The 27,991-nt window shown below is 40.0% G+C and overlaps 1 protein-coding gene across 1 annotated transcript in view; it reads right to left on the reverse strand.

Moving 5' to 3' along the window:
- Window positions 1–1,416: 1,416 nt before the first annotated feature.
- Window positions 1,417–27,991, reverse strand: part of LOC122311812 (cyclic nucleotide-gated ion channel 1-like) — a 35,639-nt gene continuing 9,064 nt past the window's right edge. The window contains exons 5-8 of the mRNA XM_043126501.1: window positions 27,637–27,920; window positions 26,823–26,934; window positions 2,517–2,948; window positions 1,417–2,197 (exon numbers count right to left, since the gene is read on the reverse strand). Coding sequence (XP_042982435.1) covers window positions 1,793–2,197; window positions 2,517–2,948; window positions 26,823–26,934; window positions 27,637–27,920 — 1,233 coding nt within the window. The 3' untranslated portion in view covers window positions 1,417–1,792. The remainder of the gene's footprint in view (window positions 2,198–2,516; window positions 2,949–26,822; window positions 26,935–27,636; window positions 27,921–27,991) is intronic.

The raw sequence follows: 27,991 nt of genomic DNA on the forward strand, positions 1-27,991 counted from the left end.
CTCTCCTCTCGCACTAATGTGTTGAGAGGACCTTAGATGTGACAAACATATATAGGTCGAGAGTAATTTGTCCCTACATGGTTTAGCTCAGGAGGGAAGCGTTAGAAATGTATTCTTTGAGTCAAGTGAATGTTACATTGCACTCCTTATTCTAGTCATACACTTTGCCGAGCACTCAAGGAAATGGTAGGCACTTGTCCATTGATCGTGAAACGAACTTGTTAAGAGCTACGATCCTTCTTGCTTGCTTCTAAACCTCATTAAGATTTTTAGGGGCCTAGGTGTTGACGATGGCTTAAATTGTCTCTAGATTAGCCTTGATTATCCTTTTTGAAACCATGAAGTTGTGAAACTTGCCCAACTCAAATCCAAAGGCACATTTCATGAGGTTTAGATTCATCTTGTACTTTCTCAGGATTGCGATTGTCTTTCCCGAATCAGCCATGTGTTGCTCTAACTTTTTACGTTTTACGAGCAAGTCATCCTTGTAGACTTCTATGTTCCGTCCTATCTATTATTTAAACATCCAATTCATTAGCCTCTGATAGGTTGCTTCGGTTCTTTTCAGTTCAAAGGACATCACCTGGTAGCAGTATAATCCTTGGTCCGTTGTGAATATTGTTTTTTCTTCATTGCTTGGGCTTATCTGAATCTAGTTATACCAGGAGTAGGCATCTATGAAGCTCAGGATTTTGAGTTCGGTGATAGAGTCCATGATCAAGTCGGTTCATGGTAAGGAAAAGTTGTCTTTGCCTTGCTTAGGTGAGTAAAGTCGACACATTACCTTAATTATACATGTATCAAGGCTTCTCTCTAGGTAAGGAAAAGTTGTCTTTGTCTAGAGAGAGCTTGTGATAAAAAAAAAAAAAAAAAAAAAACTCCTAAAAAAAAATACTTGAATTATACCGGTATCAAGGCTTTTATTCCCCATTTCCCAATGGGGTCATGTTCTCTCTATGCCTAGGGTGTCCAACCCATGCTCTAGGCAGCATGTCATCATATTTAATGCGGTAGCTTTTCTCAGGGACAAGATCTCCTGCCAAAATCTCCTACCTATGGCCCATTTAGGACAGTTAATGCGGTGTGATTCCTTGTGAGTTATTAGGTCAGAGGCATGCCCGTGTGAACATTGTCCCCTCTACCTATGTTGGTTTGGGCCCTCTACTTCTTTACTAGTCAGTAGGCTTATAACAACTAGTTTTTGGGCCTTAGTCAAGATGGGCTAGACTCATCCCAGCGAACGACATCCCTCCGGTGACAATAGTGATTATATTTGCTTCTACAAAACGTTTTGCAAAATTAAATTTGATAAAATTCTACCTAGGTCGACAATGTCTCAATTGAGGTGTTAAAATCTTAACTAGTAATTATGCTTTGCAAAATGATAGGAATTATGATTTTTGAATAAAAACATAATGTAAAAAGTTAAAATAGACTTATTTAATTAAATTTTAAAAAGAGATCACGTACATTTGCTATTGATCTAACCTTTCACTAAAAACAGCTAGCAATCAAATCCCTCCAAAACCCAGTGGAGTATTTATTAATTATTCAATCTACAGCATAATTCGAAGTCGTCTCTCTTAAACAACCAGTCATCGTTCTGCATCCACAGAGAACTGGATTTTAAGCAGTCTTCACTTTTTTAACTAGCAAGCAGAACACCGTACGTACTGAAGCACCAAGGGCATGAGGAGAAAGTATATATATGTCGATGCTTAGGTAGTGTTACCTCGGCGACTACCAAGTAGCTTGCGGGTTCTTAGCCTTCTTCTTCATGTCGGACTGATCATCAAGCGTGGTGCCAGCGGCGAAACGCTGCCTGAATCTTTGTGGCATTGATAGTTAGCAGCTGCTCCATGTTGCCGGCCGTAAGAGCGAAAGCTTCGACTTTTGTATGGCATCTGAGAGTCCTGGTCGAGAAGGGGAGGTTGGATAGGTCCGACACGTAGGGGGACTTGAACACCCATTCTAGCAGTTCAACTCCATAGAAATCATCGGTTTTAAGACACCCAGTTTGACGATGATCAGGACCAGTTGTATAGGTCCATACGATGCCTCGCGTGACGAAGAGCAACGCATCAAGTGGTTCTCCCTCCCGAACAATGTAACTGTTCTCATTGTAGTACACTTGCTTGAGATAGTCGCGGCTAATCCATTTCAACATAAATTCACTCTTACTTTGAAGAAGTGGCACCTAAGTGTCGATCATAAACAAATAATCAATAGAAAAGGACGACTAACAAGGAGAAGTCCAATATATATAAAATTAATAACCATATGAGTATGCGTGGAAACATATGTACAATTTTCGATTGTAGTATTTTTTTTTTTTTTTTCGTTCAATCCAAAAGGAAGTGCAAAAAAAGGGGGACTCACTCTCCTAATTAGTAGAAAGAAGAAAGGAATAATTTCTTATTTGCTTTATCCATAAAGGAAGTAGTACTCTCTGTAGAAAAAATTGAATTTCTTTCTGCTCTATTTATAAAGGAAGTTGGAAATTAAAAAGGACTTACTTTCTGTAGTAGGGGTAAGTAGAGAAATCGCTGAATCATTCTTCTAGTGAACAGGGGAAAATGAGGGAACGAATTCTCTGCATCAACAATAACTTTATATTCACTACGAGATATTATGCTTTTTGCGGCGAAAATACTTTCTTCTGCCGCGGACTTGATCCGGTTTTCTTCCTCTGTAAACATTATGTCTACTTGATCTATGATCGTCTCTCTAATTTCTTCAAGCCGCGGTTGTCTGTATATCCACTCAAGTACTTTCTGTTTTCTAGCTTTCTTGTCAGAATTCCAAATCTTCATAACTTCCTCAAGTTGCTTAGTTTTCTTCAGCCTTTGCTGAGCTTCCACCAGATTTCGCTGCTCTCGCCGAGCTTCCTCGAACTGCCTTAGCGGAGCTTCCTGCAGCTGCCTTTGCCCCTTCCACTGCATATACATCTGTTGCATATCAAGCTCAACACATTAAATGTTGTCGAGAAATTATCAGTTGTCAAGAAATTAAGACAAAATTGTAAAGTTATAATAAGGTTTTCTTTTCTTCTTTTTTCTTGCTCAATTCGTAGTCTGTAGAAAAAAAGTAAGATTAGATCTGTCTTGCTGCATTGCTTTCTTTAATAGATTATGGGTTGAGGAGATTCTTTACCGGGGGTGGAAGCCAATATTAGCCATATGAGTCCCTATATGCAACAAAAAAGCCAATTGAAGCTTGTGCCTATATAAGGAGACAGTACATCACACAGTCACGCCTACAATTTCTTCATCTTCAGAGAAAGGGTTAGCATATATATATATATATACATAATAGTATGACAAATTTGCATCCTCTTTCTGTTGGACTTTTTGCTCCTTTCGTTAGTCCCACATGGGTGGGAAATGGGAAGGAGCAAGCTCTCAAGGCTTATAAATAAGAGGCTTAGCCTCTTAGTTTAAGTGCACCAGTCACATCCTTAGCTAGTAACTTTTGACTCTAGTTAAATTCCTCTGTTGTCCATTTTTGTAAAATGGGAAGAGGTGTGAGTTAGAGTTTTTCTAGTGGGGAAAGATTTGTGGGTGTGTTTGGGGTGAGGAGAGAAATTATGTGATTGTAATAATTTTTCACATAGTGTATTTTCTTCTCTGGGTCTGGTGGTTTTTTCTCCTGTTTTGGAGTTTCCACGTAAATTTCTTGTGTTATTATTATTTCTCTATTTTTCTTATTATTCCTGCAAAGGGTAGATCCTAGGGAGGGTGAATTTGGGAGGTCCAAATTCCCAACAATTGGTATCAGAGCCACTAGGTTCTTTTTGTGGGGTGGAGTTTTGGTGTGGTAGTGTGGATACGTACAGTCTAAGGAAGTTCTGTCTAGGAGATTGGAAATTTTAAGTGTGTCCATTGTGACCCTCCAATCTTTCCTGGGAACTTACTTAGTGAGGTATTATTCATTTCTACGGTAAAAATCCATCAAGACGATGTTAAGAATGAGGTGGAGAAATTGGTTTACACAAGGTGTGGAAGAGCAGATCAACCCCTGAAGTCAGCAGTGATACTAGCGACTGGTGAAACGGCTAGTACAAGGAGCGGATTCGGCAAGTGGCTCCAAGTCAGTAAATGGAGATACTGGTATTAATGCTAATGTTGTGTCTCTCTCCATGAAAAAACAGACATGTATATCCTCATGGCATGTCGCTAATTCCCAAAGTTGCCATGATAGAGGATGTGTTAATGTTAGCAGGTCCACAAGTTTGCACACAAGCATTGGTTTGGCATTGATGCAGGGTGTGTGGTGGAAATTCATGTCGATGGCTGATGAACTTCCAGGAGAGCCAAACGTGGAAGTTACACCATAATTTTCAGCAAGGTTGTTTTCGACATGGGCCGAAGTGAAATGCTTGGAATTGGTTTATTCTAAGTGGGTATGCTTTTATGGTGAAGCATGATAGCGGAAGCTATGAAGATCTTCATTGAGGTGGAGCTTGGCTGTGGGACCAGTCAAAGTCGCAAGGTGGAGATTGTTGGACTTTTTGCTCCTTTGGTTAGTCCCACATGGGTGGGAAATGGGAAGGAGCAAGCTCTCAAGGCTTATAAATAAGAGGCTTAGCCTCTTAGTTTAAGTGCACCAGTCAAATGCTTAGCTAGTAACTTTTGACTCTAGTTAAATTCCTCTGTTGTCCATTTTTGTAAAATGGGAAGAGGTGTGAGTTAGAGTTTTTCTAGCGGGGAAAGCTTTGTGGGTGTGTTTGGGGTGAGGAGAGAAATTATGTGATTGTAATAATTTTTCACATAGTGTATTTTCTTCTCTGGGTCTGGTGGTTTTTTCTCCTGTTTTAGAGTTTCCACGTAAATTTCTTGTGTTATTATTATTTCTCTATTTTTCTTATTATTCCTGCAAAGGGTAGATCCTAGGGAGGGTGAATTTGGGAGGTCCAAATTCCCAACAATTGGTATCAGAGCCACTAGGTTCTTTTTGTGGGGTGGAGTTTTGGTGTGGTAGTGTGGATACGTACAGTCTAAGGAAGTTCTGTTTAGGAGATTGGAAATTTTAAGTGTGTCCATTGTGACCCTCCAATCTTTCCTGAGAACTTACTTAGTGAGGTACTATTCATTTCTACGGTAAAAATCCATCAAGACGATGTTAAGAATGAGGTGGAGAAATTGGTTTACACAAGGTGTGGAAGAGCAGATCAACCCCTGAAGTCAGCAGTGATACTAGCGACTGGTGAAACGGCTAGTACAAGGAGCGGATTCGGCAAGTGGCTCCAAGTCAGTAAATGGAGATACTGGTATTAATGCTAATGTTGTGTCTCTCTCCATGAAAAAACAGACATGTATATCCTCATGGCATGTCGCTAATTCCCAAAGTTGCCATGATAGAGAATGTGTTAATGTTAGCAGGTCCACAAGTTTGCACACAAGCATTGGTTTGGCATTGATGCAGGGTGTGTGGTGGAAATTCATGTCGATGGCTGATGAACTTCCAGGAGAGCCAAACGTGGAAGTTACACCATAATTTTCAGTAAGGTTGTTTTCGACATGGGCCGAAGTGAAATGCTTGGAATTGGTTTATTCTAAGTGGGTATGCTTTTATGGTGAAGCATGATAGCGGAAGCTATGAAGATCTTCATTGAGGTGGAGCTTGGCTGTGGGACCAGTCAAAGTCGCAAGGTGGAGATTGTTGGACTTTTTGCTCCTTTGGTTAGTCCCACATGGGTGGGAAATGGGAAGGAGCAAGCTCTCAAGGCTTATAAATAAGAGGCTTAGCCTCTTAGTTTAAGTGCACCAGTCAAATGCTTAGCTAGTAACTTTTGACTCTAGTTAAATTCCTCTGTTGTCCATTTTTGTAAAATGGGAAGAGCTGTGAGTTAGAGTTTTTCTAGTGGGGAAAGCTTTGTGGGTGTGTTTGGGGTGAGGAGAGAAATTATGTGATTGTAATAATTTTTCACATAGTGTATTTTCTTCTCTGGGTCTGGTGGTTTTTTCTCCTGTTTTGGAGTTTCCACGTAAATTTCTTGTGTTATTATTATTTCTCTATTTTACTTATTATTCCTGCAAAGGGTAGATCCTAGGGAGGGTGAATTTGGGAGGTCCAAATTCCCAACAATTGGTATCAGAGCCACTAGGTTCTTTTTGTGGGGTGGAGTTTTGGTGTGGTAGTGTGGATACGTACAGTCTAAGGAAGTTCTGTTTAGGAGATTGGAAATTTTAAGTGTGTCCATTGTGACCCTCCAATCTTTCCTGGGAACTTACTTAGTGAGGTACTATTCATTTCTGCGGTAAAAATCCATCAAGACGATGTTAAGAATGAGGTGGAGAAATTGGTTTACACAAGGTGTGGAAGAGCAGATCAACCCCTGAAGTCAGCAGTGATACTAGCGACTGGTGAAACGGCTAGTACAAGGAGCGGATTCGGCAAGTGGCTCCAAGTCAGTAAATGGAGATACTGGTATTAATGCTAATCTTGTGTCTCTCTCCATGAAAAAACAGACATGTATATCCTCATGGCATGTCGCTAATTCCCAAAGTTGCCATGATAGAGGATGTGTTAATGTTAGCAGGTCCACAAGTTTGCACACAAGCATTGGTTTGGCATTGATGCAGGGTGTGTGGTGGAAATTCATGTCGATGGCTGATGAACTTCCAGGAGAGCCAAACGTGGAAGTTACACCATAATTTTCAGCAAGGTTGTTTTCGACATGGGCCGAAGTGAAATGCTTGGAATTGGTTTATTCTAAGTGGGTATGCTTTTATGGTGAAGCATGATAGCGGAAGCTATGAAGATCTTCATTGAGGTGGAGCTTGGCTGTGGGACCAGTCAAAGTCGCAAGGTGGAGATTGTTGGACTTTTTGCTCCTTTGGTTAGTCCCACATGGGTGGGAAATGGGAAGGAGCAAGCTCTCAAGGCTTATAAATAAGAGGCTTAGCCTCTTAGTTTAAGTGCACCAGTCAAATGCTTAGCTAGTAACTTTTGACTCTAGTTAAATTCCTCTGTTGTCCATTTTTGTAAAATGGGAAGAGGTGTGAGTTAGAGTTTTTCTAGCGGGGAAAGCTTTGTGGGTGTGTTTGGGGTGAGGAGAGAAATTATGTGATTGTAATAATTTTTCACATAGTGTATTTTCTTCTCTGGGTCTGGTGGTTTTTTCTCCTGTTTTGGAGTTTCCACGTAAATTTCTTGTGTTATTATTATTTCTCTATTTTTCTTATTATTCCTGCAAAGGGTAGATCCTAGGGAGGGTGAATTTGGGAGGTCCAAATTCCCAACAATTGGTATCAGAGCCACTAGGTTCTTTTTGTGGGGTGGAGTTTTGGTGTGGTAGTGTGGATACGTACAGTCTAAGGAAGTTCTGTTTAGGAGATTGGAAATTTTAACTGTGTCCATTGTGACCCTCCAATCTTTCCTGGGAACTTACTTAGTGAGGTACTATTCATTTCTGCGGTAAAAATCCATCAAGACGATGTTAAGAATGAGGTGGAGAAATTGGTTTACACAAGGTGTGGAAGAGCAGATCAACCCCTGAAGTCAGCAGTGATACTAGCGACTGGTGAAACGGCTAGTACAAGGAGCGGATTCGGCAAGTGGCTCCAAGTCAGTAAATGGAGATACTGGTATTAATGCTAATATTGTGTCTCTCTCCATGAAAAAACAGACATGTATATCCTCATGGCATGTCGCTAATTCCCAAAGTTGCCATGATAGAGGATGTGTTAATGTTAGCAGGTCCACAAGTTTGCACACAAGCATTGGTTTGGCATTGATGCAGGGTGTGTGGTGGAAATTCATGTCGATGGCTGATGAACTTCCAGGAGAGCCAAACGTGGAAGTTACACCATAATTTTCAGCAAGGTTGTTTTCGACATGGGCCGAAGTGAAATGCTTGGAATTGGTTTATTCTAAGTGGGTATGCTTTTATGGTGAAGCATGATAGCGGAAGCTATGAAGATCTTCATTGAGGTGGAGCTTGGCTGTGGGACCAGTCAAAGTCGCAAGGTGGAGATTGTTGGACTTTTTGCTCCTTTGGTTAGTCCCACATGGGTGGGAAATGGGAAGGAGCAAGCTCTCAAGGCTTATAAATAAGAGGCTTAGCCTCTTAGTTTAAGTGCACCAGTCAAATGCTTAGCTAGTAACTTTTGACTCTAGTTAAATTCCTCTGTTGTCCATTTTTGTAAAATGGGAAGAGGTGTGAGTTAGAGTTTTTCTAGCGGGGAAAGCTTTGTGGGTGTGTTTGGGGTGAGGAGAGAAATTATGTGATTGTAATAATTTTTCACATAGTGTATTTTCTTCTCTGGGTCTGGTGGTTTTTTCTCCTGTTTTAGAGTTTCCACGTAAATTTCTTGTGTTATTATTATTTCTCTATTTTTCTTATTATTCCTGCAAAGGGTAGATCCTAGGGAGGGTGAATTTGGGAGGTCCAAATTCCCAACAATTGGCATCAGAGCCACTAGGTTCTTTTTGTGGGGTGGAGTTTTGGTGTGGTAGTGTGGATACGTACAGTCTAAGGAAGTTCTGTTTAGGAGATTGGAAATTTTAAGTGTGTCCATTGTGACCCTCCAATCTTTCCTGAGAACTTACTTAGTGAGGTACTATTCATTTCTACGGTAAAAATCCATCAAGACGATGTTAAGAATGAGGTGGAGAAATTGGTTTACACAAGGTGTGGAAGAGCAGATCAACCCCTGAAGTCAGTAGTGATACTAGCGACTGGTGAAACGGCTAGTACAAGGAGCGGATTCGGCAAGTGGCTCCAAGTCAGTAAATGGAGATACTGGTATTAATGCTAATGTTGTGTCTCTCTCCATGAAAAAACAGACATGTATATCCTCATGGCATGTCGCTAATTCCCAAAGTTGCCATGATAGAGAATGTGTTAATGTTAGCAGGTCCACAAGTTTGCACACAAGCATTGGTTTGGCATTGATGCAGGGTGTGTGGTGGAAATTCATGTCGATGGCTGATGAACTTCCAGGAGAGCCAAACGTGGAAGTTACACCATAATTTTCAGCAAGGTTGTTTTCGACATGGGCCGAAGTGAAATGCTTGGAATTGGTTTATTCTAAGTGGGTATGCTTTTATGGTGAAGCATGATAGCGGAAGCTATGAAGATCTTCATTGAGGTGGAGCTTGGCTGTGGGACCAGTCAAAGTCGCAAGGTGGAGATTGTTGGACTTTTTGCTCCTTTGGTTAGTCCCACATAGGTGGGAAATGGGAAGGAGCAAGCTCTCAAGGCTTATAAATAAGAGGCTTAGCCTCTTAGTTTAAGTGCACCAGTCAAATGCTTAGCTAGTAACTTTTGACTCTAGTTAAATTCCTCTGTTGTCCATTTTTGTAAAATGGGAAGAGCTGTGAGTTAGAGTTTTTCTAGTGGGGAAAGCTTTGTGGGTGTGTTTGGGGTGAGGAGAGAAATTATGTGATTGTAATAATTTTTCACATAGTGTATTTTCTTCTCTGGGTCTGGTGGTTTTTTCTCCTGTTTTGGAGTTTCCACGTAAATTTCTTGTGTTATTATTATTTCTCTATTTTTCTTATTATTCCTGCAAAGGGTAGATCCTAGGGAGGGTGAATTTGGGAGGTCCAAATTCCCAACAATTGGTATCAGAGCCACTAGGTTCTTTTTGTGGGGTGGAGTTTTGGTGTGGTAGTGTGGATACGTACAGTCTAAGGAAGTTCTGTTTAGGAGATTGGAAATTTTAAGTATGTCCATTGTGACCCTCCAATCTTTCCTGGGAACTTACTTAGTGAGGTACTATTCATTTCTACGGTAAAAATCCATCAAGACGATGTTAAGAATGAGGTGGAGAAATTGGTTTACACAAGGTGTGGAAGAGCAGATCAACCCCTGAAGTCAGCAGTGATACTAGCGACTGGTGAAACGGCTAGTACAAGGAGCGGATTCGGCAAGTGGCTCCAAGTCAGTAAATGGAGATACTGGTATTAATGCTAATGTTGTGTCTCTCTCCATGAAAAAACAGACATGTATATCCTCATGGCATGTCGCTAATTCCCAAAGTTGCCATGATAGAGGATGTGTTAATGTTAGCAGATCCACAAGTTTGCACACAAGCATTGGTTTGGCATTGATGCAGGGTGTGTGGTGGAAATTCATGTCGATGGCTGATGAACTTCCAGGAGAGCCAAACGTGGAAGTTACACCATAATTTTCAGCAAGGTTGTTTTCGACATGGGCCGAAGTGAAATGCTTGGAATTGGTTTATTCTAAGTGGGTATGCTTTTATGGTGAAGCATGATAGCGGAAGCTATGAAGATCTTCATTGAGGTGGAGCTTGGCTGTGGGACCAGTCAAAGTCGCAAGGTGGAGATTGTTGGACTTTTTGCTCCTTTGGTTAGTCCCACATGGGTGGGAAATGGGAAGGAGCAAGCTCTCAAGGCTTATAAATAAGAGGCTTAGCCTCTTAGTTTAAGTGCACCAGTCAAATGCTTAGCTAGTAACTTTTGACTCTAGTTAAATTCCTCTGTTGTCCATTTTTGTAAAATGGGAAGAGGTGTGAGTTAGAGTTTTTCTAGCGGGGAAAGCTTTGTGGGTGTGTTTGGGGTGAGGAGAGAAATTATGTGATTGTAATAATTTTTCACATAGTGTATTTTCTTCTCTGGGTCTGGTGGTTTTTTCTCCTGTTTTGGAGTTTCCACGTAAATTTCTTGTGTTATTATTATTTCTCTATTTTTCTTATTATTCCTGCAAAGGGTAGATCCTAGGGAGGGTGAATTTGGGAGGTCCAAATTCCCAACAATTGGTATCAGAGCCACTAGGTTCTTTTTGTGGGGTGGAGTTTTGGTGTGGTAGTGTGGATACGTACAGTCTAAGGAAGTTCTGTTTAGGAGATTGGAAATTTTAACTGTGTCCATTGTGACCCTCCAATCTTTCCTGGGAACTTACTTAGTGAGGTACTATTCATTTCTGCGGTAAAAATCCATCAAGACGATGTTAAGAATGAGGTGGAGAAATTGGTTTACACAAGGTGTGGAAGAGCAGATCAACCCCTGAAGTCAGCAGTGATACTAGCGACTGGTGAAACGGCTAGTACAAGGAGCGGATTCGGCAAGTGGCTCCAAGTCAGTAAATGGAGATACTGGTATTAATGCTAATATTGTGTCTCTCTCCATGAAAAAACAGACATGTATATCCTCATGGCATGTCGCTAATTCCCAAAGTTGCCATGATAGAGGATGTGTTAATGTTAGCAGGTCCACAAGTTTGCACACAAGCATTGGTTTGGCATTGATGCAGGGTGTGTGGTGGAAATTCATGTCGATGGCTGATGAACTTCCAGGAGAGCCAAACGTGGAAGTTACACCATAATTTTCAGCAAGGTTGTTTTCGACATGGGCCGAAGTGAAATGCTTGGAATTGGTTTATTCTAAGTGGGTATGCTTTTATGGTGAAGCATGATAGCGGAAGCTATGAAGATCTTCATTGAGGTGGAGCTTGGCTGTGGGACCAGTCAAAGTCGCAAGGTGGAGATTGTTGGACTTTTTGCTCCTTTGGTTAGTCCCACATGGGTGGGAAATGGGAAGGAGCAAGCTCTCAAGGCTTATAAATAAGAGGCTTAGCCTCTTAGTTTAAGTGCACCAGTCAAATGCTTAGCTAGTAACTTTTGACTCTAGTTAAATTCCTCTGTTGTCCATTTTTGTAAAATGGGAAGAGGTGTGAGTTAGAGTTTTTCTAGCGGGGAAAGCTTTGTGGGTGTGTTTGGGGTGAGGAGAGAAATTATGTGATTGTAATAATTTTTCACATAGTGTATTTTCTTCTCTAGGTCTGGTGGTTTTTTCTCCTGTTTTAGAGTTTCCACGTAAATTTCTTGTGTTATTATTATTTCTCTATTTTTCTTATTATTCCTGCAAAGGGTAGATCCTAGGGAGGGTGAATTTGGGAGGTCCAAATTCCCAACAATTGGTATCAGAGCCACTAGGTTCTTTTTGTGGGGTGGAGTTTTGGTGTGGTAGTGTGGATACGTACAGTCTAAGGAAGTTCTGTTTAGGAGATTGGAAATTTTAAGTGTGTCCATTGTGACCCTCCAATCTTTCCTGAGAACTTACTTAGTGAGGTACTATTCATTTCTACGGTAAAAATCCATCAAGACGATGTTAAGAATGAGGTGGAGAAATTGGTTTACACAAGGTGTGGAAGAGCAGATCAACCCCTGAAGTCAGCAGTGATACTAGCGACTGGTGAAACGGCTAGTACAAGGAGCGGATTCGGCAAGTGGCTCCAAGTCAGTAAATGGAGATACTGGTATTAATGCTAATGTTGTGTCTCTCTCCATGAAAAAACAGACATGTATATCCTCATGGCATGTCGCTAATTCCCAAAGTTGCCATGATAGAGAATGTGTTAATGTTAGCAGGTCCACAAGTTTGCACACAAGCATTGGTTTGGCATTGATGCAGGGTGTGTGGTGGAAATTCATGTCGATGGCTGATGAACTTCCAGGAGAGCCAAACGTGGAAGTTACACCATAATTTTCAGCAAGGTTGTTTTCGACATGGGCCGAAGTGAAATGCTTGGAATTGGTTTATTCTAAGTGGGTATGCTTTTATGGTGAAGCATGATAGCGGAAGCTATGAAGATCTTCATTGAGGTGGAGCTTGGCTGTGGGACCAGTCAAAGTCGCAAGGTGGAGATTGTTGGACTTTTTGCTCCTTTGGTTAGTCCCACATAGGTGGGAAATGGGAAGGAGCAAGCTCTCAAGGCTTATAAATAAGAGGCTTAGCCTCTTAGTTTAAGTGCACCAGTCAAATGCTTAGCTAGTAACTTTTGACTCTAGTTAAATTCCTCTGTTGTCCATTTTTGTAAAATGGGAAGAGCTGTGAGTTAGAGTTTTTCTAGTGGGGAAAGCTTTGTGGGTGTGTTTGGGGTGAGGAGAGAAATTATGTGATTGTAATAATTTTTCACATAGTGTATTTTCTTCTCTGGGTCTGGTGGTTTTTTCTCCTGTTTTGGAGTTTCCACGTAAATTTCTTGTGTTATTATTATTTCTCTATTTTTCTTATTATTCCTGCAAAGGGTAGATCCTAGGGAGGGTGAATTTGGGAGGTCCAAATTCCCAACAATTGGTATCAGAGCCACTAGGTTCTTTTTGTGGGGTGGAGTTTTGGTGTGGTAGTGTGGATACGTACAGTCTAAGGAAGTTCTGTTTAGGAGATTGGAAATTTTAAGTATGTCCATTGTGACCCTCCAATCTTTCCTGGGAACTTACTTAGTGAGGTACTATTCATTTCTACGGTAAAAATCCATCAAGACGATGTTAAGAATGAGGTGGAGAAATTGGTTTACACAAGGTGTGGAAGAGCAGATCAACCCCTGAAGTCAGCAGTGATACTAGCGACTGGTGAAACGGCTAGTACAAGGAGCGGATTCGGCAAGTGGCTCCAAGTCAGTAAATGGAGATACTGGTATTAATGCTAATGTTGTGTCTCTCTCCATGAAAAAACAGACATGTATATCCTCATGGCATGTCGCTAATTCCCAAAGTTGCCATGATAGAGGATGTGTTAATGTTAGCAGATCCACAAGTTTGCACACAAGCATTGGTTTGGCATTGATGCAGGGTGTGTGGTGGAAATTCATGTCGATGGCTGATGAACTTCCAGGAGAGCCAAACGTGGAAGTTACACCATAATTTTCAGCAAGGTTGTTTTCGACATGGGCCGAAGTGAAATGCTTGGAATTGGTTTATTCTAAGTGGGTATGCTTTTATGGTGAAGCATGATAGCGGAAGCTATGAAGATCTTCATTGAGGTGGAGCTTGGCTGTGGGACCAGTCAAAGTCGCAAGGTGGAGATTGTTGGACTTTTTGCTCCTTTGGTTAGTCCCACATGGGTGGGAAATGGGAAGGAGCAAGCTCTCAAGGCTTATAAATAAGAGGCTTAGCATCTTAGTTTAAGTGCACCAGTCAAATGCTTAGTTAGTAACTTTTGACTCTAGTTAAATTCCTCTGTTGTCCATTTTTGTAAAATGGAAAGAGCTGTGAGTTAGAGTTTTTCTAGTGGGGAAAGCTTTGTGGGTGTGTTTGGGGTGAGGAGAGAAATTATGTGATTGTAATAATTTTTCACATAGTGTATTTTCTTCTCTGGGTCTGGTGGTTTTTCTCCTATTTAGGAGTTTCCACGTAAAATCTTGTGTTGTTATTATTTCTTTATTTTTCCTTGTTACTCCTGCAAATGGTAGATCCTAGGGGGGGTGAATTTGGGATGTCCAAATTCCCAACACTTTCCCCTTTTTCCTGAGCTTAAACGCAACCGACTGTAATATCATTGCAGCATCAGTTTTAAAGAAAAATTGTATACTCTGTTTTATCATTCAAATTCTCCCCTAAAACGGAGGACGTGATGATCATTATTCTATTTCATGGAATGCCTATAGACTGTAAGTTAATAAACGAGGAAACTCATGTAAACAAGAATCTATAAACAACATACAAAATCCATACAAGTGAGTGTGTAGAACCTTTTTTTTTCTTTGGTAAATTTTTAAAAGAACTATTTACTCAATGTTCTTATACCTGTATATTTGACTCTCTTATAGTAATATAATAACATACAAGTGTATGTGTAGAAAATTATTTGAAATTAAATTTCTATTTATTTTTACAAAATCCATTAAATAATATCTTTCTAAAAAGATTTTAAGAAATTTTTAAATTTTCTCATAAGCAAACACACATTTAACTTTCCATTAATGAGAAAACATACAGTCAACATAAAATATTAAAGAGCACATACAGTTAACATACAACATGCATGGGGCTTAATACACTTCCCAAATCCAGGATATCTGAATAGATCAATGAAATTATTGTGATGACACTCACGTAACGAAAGCAGAGTATTTCAGAGGAAGAGTGGTGTCTTCCGTGGTCCAAAAACTTGTCAGAAAAAAAAAATTATAACTCTCTTATTGATAAAACAATTGCACTCCCATTACAATACCGTCCGTTGAAAGCACCTTCTTGTCATTGGCTTGGCATAGGGATTGTTGTTACACTCCCTGACATAGTCAAGTACCAGTAGGAGTGTTTAGTCGCAGTTATCAACTAGGAAATAAGGATGTTAATCCATTAAGTTAGCATTTACAATTTTTAAGGAATTTTATTCCTATTCCGTTTATTACTATAGGATCAACTTGTTAGCTCTATTTAAGACTTAGCACTTCTGATTATTTTGAATAAACTACTTGTTGATCCTGAGATGGGAATGTCGGCGTGGTGAGACTCCACTGCCGTAGCTACTCTTACTTTATTATTAGTGGGTAACGTTGCCATCAAATTAAAATTAATGGGGGAGGGGAAAATAAAATTAATGGCAACGTTACCGACTAATAAGGCAGTGGAGTCTCACCACGCCAACATTTCCATCTCAGGATCAACAAGTAGTTTACTCAAAATAATCAGAAGTGCCAATTACGTTACAATGCGACGTCTTAAATAAAACTAACAAGTTGATCCTATAGTAATAAACGGGATAGGAATAAAATTCCTTAAAAATTGTAAATGCTAACTTAATGGACTAACATCCTTATTGATAAACGCTAATGGATTAATATCCTTATTTCCTAGTTGATAACTGTGACACTCCTACTGGTACTTGACTACGTCACTCCCTATTCTGATTTGTGGAGGGTGTTGGTTGTGGGTTTTATTTGCCGCTAGTTGTTCTTGGCACTGGTAGAAGGTAGTTGTTGCTGGTTAGCTAAAGTTTGATCATCAATTACTCTGGTTGTTTGTTATACTGTCTGTGTGTATGTTGCTGGACGTGATAAGTACTTCATCTTAATCTTCAAAGCCAGATTAAGGCTTCGGCTAGAGTCCACAACGTGTGCAACATAATTTGTTCTTGAATAGTAACTCTAAGGCCCCCAATAATAAACCTTGCAGCTTGCAATCACTTGATCATAATTTGGAGCATGATAGTGAAAATGCAACAAAGGAGAGCACAACACAGAATGTGGCCTCGTCAGATGCAATCACTTGAGCATAATGGTGCATGGCTGTACCAATGTCAGGGACATTTTTCCTCTGAAAGTTTCATTCTTTGTAGTGGAGAAATTAGTCATTTTCCTTGTCTTTTATTCAAATTTGTCTATATGTAAAGTTGGCTGCTGCACAACAGCATATACGATTGTCTTCTTGTGTTCTTTTGTACAGATAGCAATAGGTGCCTCTGATACATATTTCTATATATTGTATTTTGTAAATTCATTTCAAAGTTAGAATGAGAATTTCCAAAGCTTCCTCTTCCATTTGAAGTTGTTTTCCCTTCTCTCGTTTCTCTTCTATCATTTGCTTCCCAAGTGCTACTCTGCACCTTGTTTTCTTACAAAGTACTAGAGCATTAGTTGTTGTGAACAATGGTAGAAAAATCAACCAACCAAAATAATCAACTACATGTTTCACGCTTCCTCAACTTCTCTAATCAAAATAATCCCTATCAAATAAAAAATGGAGATAACACAGCAGCCAGTTTGGTCACTGACCTCTTAACCACATAAAACTATGTTACCTGGTAGAGCCATGCGAAGAGCACTCAGGGCCAAGAACAAGATTGGTTTTATTAATGGACACATCAAAAGGCCTACAAGTCAGGATGATCCCCTCATGGAGGTTTGGGAACGCTGCAATAATGTAGTGGCATCTTGGATTCACTACTTAGTAAGCAGCTTTGTGAGAACCAGCTTGGTCTTTGTTGATGATGCTTATGCTATCTGGAATGAGTTGCAAGACAAGCTATCACAACAAAATGGGCCACCTATTTTTCACTTGAAGAAGTCTTTGGCAAGCCTCTCATAAGGAGATGACTCAGTAAGCATTTATTTTGGAAAACTCAAGACCATTTGGGATGAACTAACTCTATATGACCCTATGCCTGAATGTAGTTGTGGTCAACTGAAGATCCTAATGGAAAGGTACCAAAGGGAATGTGTCATCCAGTTCTGTATAGGCCTAAGTGACTGCTACTTTAATACTAAGGACCAGATTATACTAATTGAACCTATGCCTGCATAAAACAGGGTTTTCTCCATGATTCAATAGCAAAAGAAACAACACTAGATGATTTCTAGTACCCCTTCCCCTAACCTTATGACTATTTTCACTAAAGGGAAATTTGGCAACTTCAAATTTACAAACAAGCGTGAGAGGCCTTATTGCACAAATTGTAAGATGCACGGACACACTTTAGATACTTGTTTTATGGCTAGAAATGCCAAAACTCCTATATGTAGTCACTATCATATGAATGGACACTTGGTAGACAAATGCTACAGGCAGCATGGGTACCCACCAATGCATAAACTGGATAATAAAAGGAAGGGTTCTAGTGCTTTCGTTGCTCAATCAAACATCCCAGTTGAAGTAGATCAAGATGAAGGGGGTGATGATAAAATCAAAGTTTTAAAAACCGTTCCGTTTTGGCCGGAATGGCCAGAATTTTTCGTGCCGGAACAGTGACCAGAATGGGGTAGGTATCTATTCCGTTTCGGGTCAAATTCCGGCCGTTCCGATCAAATTCCGGCCTTTCCGATCAATTCCAGCCGGATTCCGGTATTCCGGTCTGAAATTAAAATTCAAATTAAAAAAATGGCTCTCTTGTAAATAAGTTGAAAAATAATGGATAAAATTGTACTTTTAGAATTCAAATACCCCTTTCCATGCACTAAAAGTATTATTACTTTTAATAATCTGTCTATTCTTTAATTTTTTTCCTTTATTTTTGTGTCTCAACTCAAGTTTGTGATTTTTTTTAATATATATTCATTTTATAAATCTTTAAATATTCTTCTATATATATACACATATACATGATACACACTTACATATATATGTATTTATTTTATTAATTGTTAGTTTATATATACATATAAATATTCATATATAATATATAATTAATCCCGAAACGTACCGGTACCGAAATATTCTGTTCGAGTGTCTCAACCGGAATGGTCTCCGGAATGGATTTCAAAACTTTGGATAAAATGGCACTCACCAAAGGGCAATATCAACAACTTCTTACTTTGCTACAACAAAAGGATCAATCAATCAAGTCTCCTATGGGGCAACATCAGACCATCTTTCCCACTGCAGCAAACACAGCCAATATTTCCAACATGTCTGGTATTTTTTCTTGCCTCTCAACCTATACACAGAAACCCTCTAGTTTTTCCAGTGTTCCTTGGATTTTGGACATGAGTGCAACTGACCACATAATTTGCAACCCCTCATTTTTCAACACAGTCATTGTAAATACATTTTGTTCAATTAAGCTTCCCGATGGCGAAAGGTACCTATCACAAATATAGGAATAGTTCGAATTATTAAGCACATTATTTTACATGATGTGCTTTGTGTCCCATCATTTTCCTTTAATCTATTGTCTACTAGAAAAAATTCTAAGGATCTTGCTTGTTACCTTGTATTTCTATCAAACTATTGTTTTCTACAGGACCTTTTTCATGGACCACGATTGGGATGGGTGAAACCAAGGATGGATTGTACCACCTGCTAATAATGAAAGTCTCTCCCTCAGCATTGATGACTACCCTTTCAAAGCTTTCCAAGAAAGACAATTTTGTTTCTGCTTTTGTTATGAATAGCATTTGTGTTTCAGACCTTTGGCATTGTCGCCTAAGCCATGTTTCAAATTCTAGGTTATCTTTAATCAATGATCTTGTTGTACAAAACTATTTACCTTCTAATGACAAAATGCCTTGTTGTGTTTGTCCTATGACCAAGTAGCATAGGCTGCCTTTTCCTCACAGCTCTCATTGTTCTTCTAATAACTTTGAAATCGTTCACTTTGATCTGTGGGTGTCTTCTTCAAAGATTGCTTACGATGGCACTCATTTTTTCTGCACTATTGTGGATGACTTTCCTCTAACCACTTGGATTTATATTCTTAAGAACAAATCTGACACAAGACAGTGCATAAAGTCCTTTTTCAACTTGGTTGAGACCCAGTTTGGAACTAAAATTAAAACTTTTAGGAGTGACAATGGTGTTGAGTTTCAAATGAAAGATTTTTTCAGTAAGAAATGTGTAATTCATCAAAGGAGTTGTGTCCAAACACCTCAACAAAATGGCATTGTTGAGAGAAAACATCAACATCTTTTGAATGCTGCAAGGGCTTTAAGATTTCAATCTAACATCCCTCTCAAGTATTGAAATGAATGAATCCTTACTGCCACCTACATCATAAATAAAATTCCTACCCCTTTGCCTGGTGATAAAACACGTTATGAGACTCTTTTTCCAACCAAACTAACCTATGAAAACATGAGAGTTTTTTGTTGTCTTTCTTTTGCCTTCACTCTATCTCAGGGCAGAAAGAAGTTTGATCCTAGGGGGAGGAAATGTGTTTTTCTAGGCTATCCTTTTGGAGTGAAGGGTTACAAATTACTTGACCTTGAGAGCAAGAGTGTGTTTCTGTCTAGATATGTCATTTTCCACGAGTCTGTCTTTCCCTTTCAAGGGGATTCATTTCCACAATAGCTATCCATGCCTACCACTGAGCAAGTATTTGACTCCTCTTTGGTTGAGAATTCTCCTCACTATACTGGTCCATTTAGCCATGACCAGGCACCAACTCTTCAACCACCAAATTCTGAACACCGCCAAACAAAAAGTCACCCTCTCCCTTCATCAAGACCATCATATCTTCCTGATAGCATTTTTAGCCTTGATGTTACCACCTCAGAGCTCTCATCTACACCTAAAAGTTCTTAAGACAGCCACCTTATACACTCTCCTCCTTGTATTGATCAAATTTTATAATCTCCACCTCAAAAATCAGCCAGGACTAAGCAAGCACCTCAGTACCTCCAAGACTATCACTGCCAGTAGGTCACCCTTGGTTCCTCCTCCCACTCTGTGGATCAGATAGTCCCATTCTTTATAGATACACCATTTCCTTTGTCTAATATTTTATCCTATCAAAAATTCTCTACTAATTTTCAAGCTTTTTCCACCTCCATTTCCACTCAAACTGAGCCACAAACCTATAGCCAAGCTATTAAAGATCCTAATTGGTGCAAAGCTATGGAAGCTGAGTTATAGCTTTAGAATTGAACAACATTTGGGCCAATTCTAACTTACCACCAAGGAAGGTTCCAATTGATTGTAAGTATGTTTATAAGGTGAAGTGCAACTCAGATGGGACAATTGAGATGTTAAAAGCTCGACTTGTTGCAAAGGGATATACGCAACAAGAAGCGATAAACTACCATGAAACATTTTCTCCTGTTGCTAAGATAGTCATAGTGAGAAGTCTGCTTTCCATAGCTATAGTTAAAGGTTGGCAATTACATCAATTTGATGTAAGCAATGCCCTCCTCCATGGAGACTTAGAAGGGGAAATTTATATGCAAAAACCTTCAGGATACAACAAAGAAAACCAAATCAGGTATGAAAAATACAAAAGAGTTTGTATGGCTTGAAGCAAGCCTCAAGACAATGGTATTCTAGGCTTTCAGTTGCATTACTTGAGTTTGGTTTTAAGCAATCAAAGGCTAACTATAGCCTTTTCACAATTCAAAATGAGAGGAACTAACTCATTTACTATATAATTTGTATATGTGGATGATATCATTGTAGCTAGTGACTGCTCAGAATGTGTTACCCTTATGAAAAACTTCCTGCATAAAAAAATTCAAGATTAAGGACTTGGGTCACTTAAGGTACTTTCTTGGGATAAAAGTGGCTTGACCCTCTAAAGGAATCCACATTTGTCAAAGGAAGTATGCACTTGACATCCTTACAGACTCGGGCACCCTTGGCTCAAGGCCTGTTAAGGTCCCTATGGATCAAAACACTAAGCTAAGCAAAGGCACTAGCCAAATGTTACTTGATCTAGCAATATACAGAAGGCTCATTGGTTGATTGCCTTATTTAACAATTACAAGACCTAACATCTCTTATAGTGCACAAAATTTGAGCCAATTCATGGACTATCCAACCCACATTCACCTAACTACAGCACAAAAGGTTCTAAGGTACATAAAAGGAGCACCTGGTAAAGGGATTTTGTTCTCTTCCTCAGCTGAACTTCAACTGTCAGCATATTGTGACTCAGATTGGACCTCCTAACCTGACACTAGGAGATCAGTCACTGGGTATTGTGTTCCTTGGGAGTTCTTTGATATCTTGGAAGTCCAAGAAGCAAACCATTGTGTCACAATCTTCTGCTAAAGTAGAATATAGAGCCATGGCTACAACTTGTTGTGAAGTGACCTAGATAAAGTATCTTCTTACAGATTTACATGTACCTCATTTACCAGTTGCCACTTTTTATTGTGATAATCAAGCAGCTTTGTACATTGCATCTAACCCTGTATTCCATGAACGGACCAAACACATTGACCTAAACTATCATCTTATCAACTATAAGATATTAGAGGGCAGTATTCAGACTACTCACATTTCTAGTAGGATGCAGTTAGCTGATGTGTTCACTAAGGCACTTCCTGCTTATCTCATCGACTCACATCTTTGCAAGATGGGAGTAGTCAATTACTACTCTTCATCTTGTGGGAGGCTATTGGAGCATGATAGTGAAAATGAAACAAAGGACAACACAACACAAAAGGAGGCCTCGTCAGATGCAATCACTTAAACATAATGGTGCATCGCTATACCAATGTCATGGACCTTTTTCCTCTGAAAGTTTCATTCTTTGTAGTGGAGCCATTAGTCCTTTTTCTTGTCTTTTATTCAAATTTGCTTGTATGTAGAGCTAGCTGTTGCACAGTAGCATATACGATTGTCTTCTTGTGTTCTTTTGTACAAATAGTAATAGGTGCCTCCGATACATGTTTTTATATATTGTATTCTGTAAATTCATTTCAAATTTAGACTGAGAATTTACAAAGCTTCCTCTTCCATTTGAAGTTGTTTTCCCTTCTCACATTTCTCTTTTATCCTTTGCTTCCCAAGTGCTACTCTGCACCTTGTTTTCTTACAAACAGTCCAACTTCCTTTTCTACAATTTTAAGATTGTTGATATAGGATTTTTTCATAGCTTGGTGGGAGGAACCTAGCCCTTATCAAAATATTCATTTTTGGCCATGCTCGGACTAGTTGTTTTGCATTTGTTCCCACCAAGCAAAGGCACCATCTTGTAATTTATACACTACTAGCTTGACTTGTTGTACCTCTTGTATTTGCATGTGGTCAAAGAAATTTTCCACCTCAAGGAGCCAATCAAGGAAACTCTCGATGTGAAGGTGGCCATAAAGCAAGGCAAGTCAATTTTTATTCTGTACTTTTTGGCATTTTCTATAGCCCTCATACTGTCATTGTCATTCCTTATAGTCCCTTCAAACTCTTCATCACTTTGGATGAGTCATCCGGATTTCTATACCCTCGTCGTGGGACAGACGCACACCATATATTTGCCATATCCTCACCATGAATTCTATTGCCGCTAACACGCATGCCCGTAATGGTTTGTTGTATCTCCTCTAACATGCATTTGATACCTTCAAATTGTTGATGATTCTACTGGCTTTGCATTTAAACGATTGTCTAGAGGGCTTGCACCCTCACATTCTTCGCGATTGGCGTGGTTATCTTTGTTCACATCTTTTCCCATCATGCCAGGCAAAACCTTGCTTCGATGCCAATTTACATAACAAAAAAAGGCAAAGTATTTTAGAGAAGAGCTATGCATGTCTTATGCAGAGGCTCGTTAACTCCAAAGGCTCATTCCCGGAGGTAACCCGCTGGCAGCAGTTATGGTAAGAATGTGACACTCGGTGTGAGTCTAGGGACTCATGCCAATGTGAAGGTCGGCAAGTCAAGGTACTTGTGTGTGAGTGCCCATCTGGGCAAGTCCTGGAACTAGTGCCCAACCTAAACTTCGCAGCAAGTTTAGTGACTCAACTTGGTAGCATGAATGTTGACAAGTCAAGGGACTTGTGTTCAATTGGTTGTGTGGACGAGCCCTAGGGCTCTAGCCTGACCAATGGATTGTGGCGAGACAAGGGACCCAAATTTGCTAGCGTGAGGGTCGACAAGTCGAGGGACTTATGTCTCAGCGAGTCAAGGGACTCGACTTTGCAGGCGCAAGGGTCGACAAGTCGAGAGACTTGTGTCCGACAATTGCGTCACGGCAAGTCGAGAGACTTGGCTTTGTTGGCACAAGGGTCGACAAGTCAAGGAACTTATGTTCGACTGTTATGTCGCGGTGAGTTAAGGAACTTAGCTTTGCTAGCGTGAGAGTCGACAAGTCGAAAGACTTATATTCGGCATGTTGTGTTTTGGAGAGTCGTGGGACTTGTATTGGCTAACAGAGACGCTTGTCAATGCTAAAAATAGTTGATTCAGTCAGCATAAATGACCCAAATCATAAAGTGAGGTGGCAAACCTCAACTGCTTTGCCAGAGCACGGCAAAGGTTAGATATGTGCAAGTAAGGCCTGTGGGTTGTCACGTTTTGGCGATGACGGAGGTTCAGTGTGCCCACATGGGCGCTAGTGCCAAAAAAATTTTCCTGACGAAGTTGTATTGGGAGGTCTTGGCAGTGCCCGAGCGAGGCTAAGTGGCTAGTGTTCTACACCACAGGAAGCAATTTTGTTAGTAGAAATAAATTCATACAAATTTTGAGAGAGACAAACCGAGGAGTTTTAGTCGTTGTAGTCGATTTTTACTTGACTAAAGTTGCTCAATGGTTGCCGTTTCTTCTCTTTTTACTCTTATTCCTTTTTTTATCTATTAGGAACCCATGTAGCACCGTATAACTCTCTCGAAAGATAAGCCTTAACCATGTGGGTGGACTGTGCAACGTGTGGCCCGATGAGCCTCATGCAGCTGAGGAACTATGCCCTAGCAAGTGTCTCTCATGCAATTGGGGAACTGTACCTAAGTAGTCCCTTTCAACTGAGGAATTGTACTTGAGCAAATGGGTCACATGCATTTGAGGAACTGTCCCAAGCAGGTGAGTCCCTTGTATCCTGGGTATTGTCCCAAGCAGGTAAGTCCCATGCATCCAAGGGACTATACAGAGCAGGTGTGTCCCATGCATCCCGGGGACTGTTCCGAGCAAGTGAGTCCCATGCATCCCAAGGACTGTTCTGAGCAGGTGATTCTCGTGCATCCGAAGGGCTGTCAACGTGGCTGAGGAGCTTGTTCCAACTAAGCACTTGCGCAGCCGCTTGGTGGCCAAGGAGCAGGTGGGCAGGGAAGTGGTTTCCTACCATTTATTGGGCGAGGAAGGTCTTGGGCTGAGGGGGTGGTTGCTTGCCAGTGGCGACTGAGCTATACTCCAGAACGAGAAGTGGTTGCTCGCCAGTGGTGACCGAGCTAAACCTCAGATCGAGAGGGGTGGCTTAGTGCATGGTTGGGGAGTTGGGGTGCCTGCCACACGGCAACACATTGTTGGCGGAGATGAGGCGGTTTGTGGAGGGAGTGGTGCCCATGAGTAGGTGGCCGGTCAACGTGCTCTGTGGCCTTGAAACCAGCGGCCAAGGAGTGTGGGCCATTTGCGGGTGGTTGAGAAATACACCTGGTCGTGGAGGGTATGCCCGCCACTGGATGATGTTTGTAGCAACAGACCCAAAAACCGCTAGCAGTACACTTGGTGACCACTGGGGAGGCCACTAGCCTCTTGCTGTGTGCATGGCAATGTGCACTGGGTGAGTGGCCGTTGGCAACCACATACTAACTGCGGGTGTCGAGGACCCCACTGTTCACGGCCCCCATGGACGGGGGCCATAGCGGCTACACTAAAAACCACCAGTAGTCCACGTGGTGGTCGCCAGTAGGCTGGGCAGATGCACAATGCTTGTGACTCGAGATGCGCATGTGTGTGTGCAAAATGCACTTAAGTGTGGAGTACTCACCCATGTACTCTCCTGTTTTGTATTGTCAACCCGAAGTGTATTAAGCATTTGTTGCTTAAGTAACGAGTAACTGGGTTTCCTCCTGGGCAAGAAAAGATTCACTCTTCCTTTTCTGCAACAATGTTGCTCAAAAAAATAAAAGTGGGGAAGCTGAAAATACTTATGTAGAGAAAACTTCATTTGCTCCTTCGGTGATTATTCAGCACGTCAGAAAATTGTCATTCTCTCACCTTCAGTGTAGAAAGTGAATCAGATCCCACAAACGGTGCAAACTGTTGATGCATAAAAAATCACACAGCAAACCAGAAGGGGAAAAAGTGTCATCCCCAACCCGCTATGCTGATTCAAGCCTCGATCGGAGTGGTCTGGAGCCCCCAGTAATGCTCCGATGCTCGGTGCATATATCCATAGAGGTGAAAGGAAAATAAGTACAGAGAAAGTAAAGAAAGATGGAAACAAAAATTTACGTGATTTCGGCATATTGCTTACATCTATGGGGCATTTGGAGAGAGGAAATCTACTATAATATGCTTATTTTACAGTCTCTCGCAGTCTCTCGTCCTCACTATACAATGGAAATCTGGAACCTATTTGCTAGAGGAAGTTCTTTTTCTAGAGTCCCTGGTTGTGAGGTTGAAGAAGCTCTCTTTGAAGAAGAAGTCAAAATCCCCTTTTATCTAATCCTTCTTTCCGCGTGCCTCCCCTCCCTTTGCATATCTGACCATCTCTCCCTTTCCCACTTTCTCTTGACATTGTCCACCCTTGCCTCTTAATACACTCGTCTCCCTTACCTTCCTACTTTCCTAGTGGTGGCGTAGTCTTGGGACTAGATATTTTGTCCCTTAAACCATCCATTTATAATAAAACGAAGAATTATAGGCTATGTAATAAACTCATCTAAAATGGAAAGTGATGGAGAAGGATCCAGTTACGATGATGTTGAGCTATCATATTTGAAGTTAATAGCACTAGACTATCTCAAGAAGGCAAACCATTGCAAATTTGGCAGAAAAAGGTATGGTCAAGATTCATCGATTGGTTGAGGAAAGGTCGGGATTCCTTAGTTGAGCGAGGAAAGGTCGACACTATTTAAGCTTGACTTCTAAGCTAGATTTTAATGAGATACTTATCTATTCCATATTTTATTATTTTTCCACAATTAGAATTTTTCTTTTTTTTACCTAGCTATTTAAGCCTTGCTTATGGGCTTTAGAACATATATTCAATTTTTATAAAAGAAACTCTAATTTTAGAGTTTATGTTAGAGTTTATCCCTATTTGTGTTTTTCTTAATCTCAATCTCTAACTTCTATTGCTTAGTTAGCTGTCAGAATAATTCTTATTTTGCTCGAACGTCAGGAAGTCAACAATAAAAATAAAGAAAACCAAAATTTGATGTTAAACATAAAATATGGGCTAGGAAGGTGCTAACGATCAAGGAAATCTTTAAAATCTTCTAAAGGAATCTCCCAGTTGTCCTGCATCACACTCTTTCTCGAATATTTCTTGTTTTTGTTGCAAGCTTTGTGAAAAAAATAAAATCACAAACGAAGCAAATGAAAGAAAAGGCTGATGTTTAACTAGTACTGATGAGAACAATATATAGAGAAAAGCTTGTATACAGGAATAAAGTTACACAGCTACCTACAAATGCACAGCCTAGTAAAACTATACGGCCGGGGTAAATAAAAGTAAAAGTACTTAGGAATTGCATGCCGCACGTTTCCAGAAATCGGAAAACTCTGTTATTCAAACAGAAAAATTATATTGGGCTTTGCTGTATATCATCCTACACTATATTTAATTTTTTTTGTTTTAGTCCTATTAAATTAATTGAATTTTTCTACTCATTATCTCTGTATCACATACTTGCTAAAGAAAAAAAATTAAAAAATAAAAAATTATGTGTTGTGTGTTGTAAGGATAATGAGTACTAGAATTATTCAATTATATAAATACGGGCTATGAAGAATCAAAAAGTATGCATGTTGATCACCAACCTGCAAACGCCCAAGGAAGTACATAAACAGTAGCAAGCCAGAGATGGAAGTTAAAACTGCGAAGCAGTTCTCCCAGAACTGCGGACTTGTTTGAAGGTTTGAACCAAAAGAACTGCGAATTTGCAAATACGTACACTGTAAGATGAGGTGGTGTATTCACACCAGAAATTATTAATTAATATAGTACCAAGCTGATCAAAGTAAACAGATAAAAACTAATTAAAATGATATACATGAGGTTAAGTTAAGACTGTAGGCCTGGGTCAAGATAAGGAAGCCAAAATGATCATAATCCCAAGCCTAGAACAAAATGATATTATATATTATTAATGTTTAATGTTGCAATTGTACACACGTATGTATTAGCATATATATATTCCTCCAAGTGAAAGTTAATGAAAAAAAAAAAGAAAAAAGAAAAAGAGTGGAAAAATTATGCTTTGCATCCTCACGTATGGTATCATTGTTTTTGCAATATGCACCTTAAATTTTGAAGCTTTGCATCATTGAAAACTTGCAGTTAAACGAGACTTATTTCTCCATTTCCCGAACGTATGCTAAATTGTACTTTGGACTCGATTGTTCCAACTAATATATAGAATTTCTTTAATTTATCTTTATTTCTCTGATTTTAAAACCACTAATATGGTACCAAGGATCCACTCGAGAGGTGGCCCTACAAAAAACATGAATGCATAGACAATTAAGCACAAGCATGTATGGCAGTCGACATGGTGTTGATGAATGCAATGACAAAACTATTGTGAAATAGCTCAATCATGTAGAAAGAGCCTAAACAGTAACATTCACAAACCTCAAATTTCGGAGGCCCCACCAGAAGCAGTACAAGATCTTTCGCGGAAAATCCATGGACGCCACTGTACCAGATTGAAGCGCTTCTTGGAATATTCCAAAATCAAAGGCAGTTGTATTTGGGGTTTGTATAGGACAATAATCGTTTAAAAATGTGTAATTTCCAACGCTTCTGTCGTTACAGTCAAAAGAACTTCGATTGCATTCAATGTGATTTTCACAAGCAAGGTGCCAGCAAGCTGTCTCTCGCTCGATAGAGAAAAAGTACCAAAAACCACCCAGTATCTAAAATACCATTCAACCGATCTTAATGATTAGTAAATAATACAGATATTGTAGCAAAAGTTTTCCTGATA

This window comes from Carya illinoinensis, chromosome 5 (assembly GCF_018687715.1).
Source record: "Carya illinoinensis cultivar Pawnee chromosome 5, C.illinoinensisPawnee_v1, whole genome shotgun sequence".
Lineage (NCBI taxonomy): Eukaryota > Viridiplantae > Streptophyta > Magnoliopsida > Fagales > Juglandaceae > Carya > Carya illinoinensis.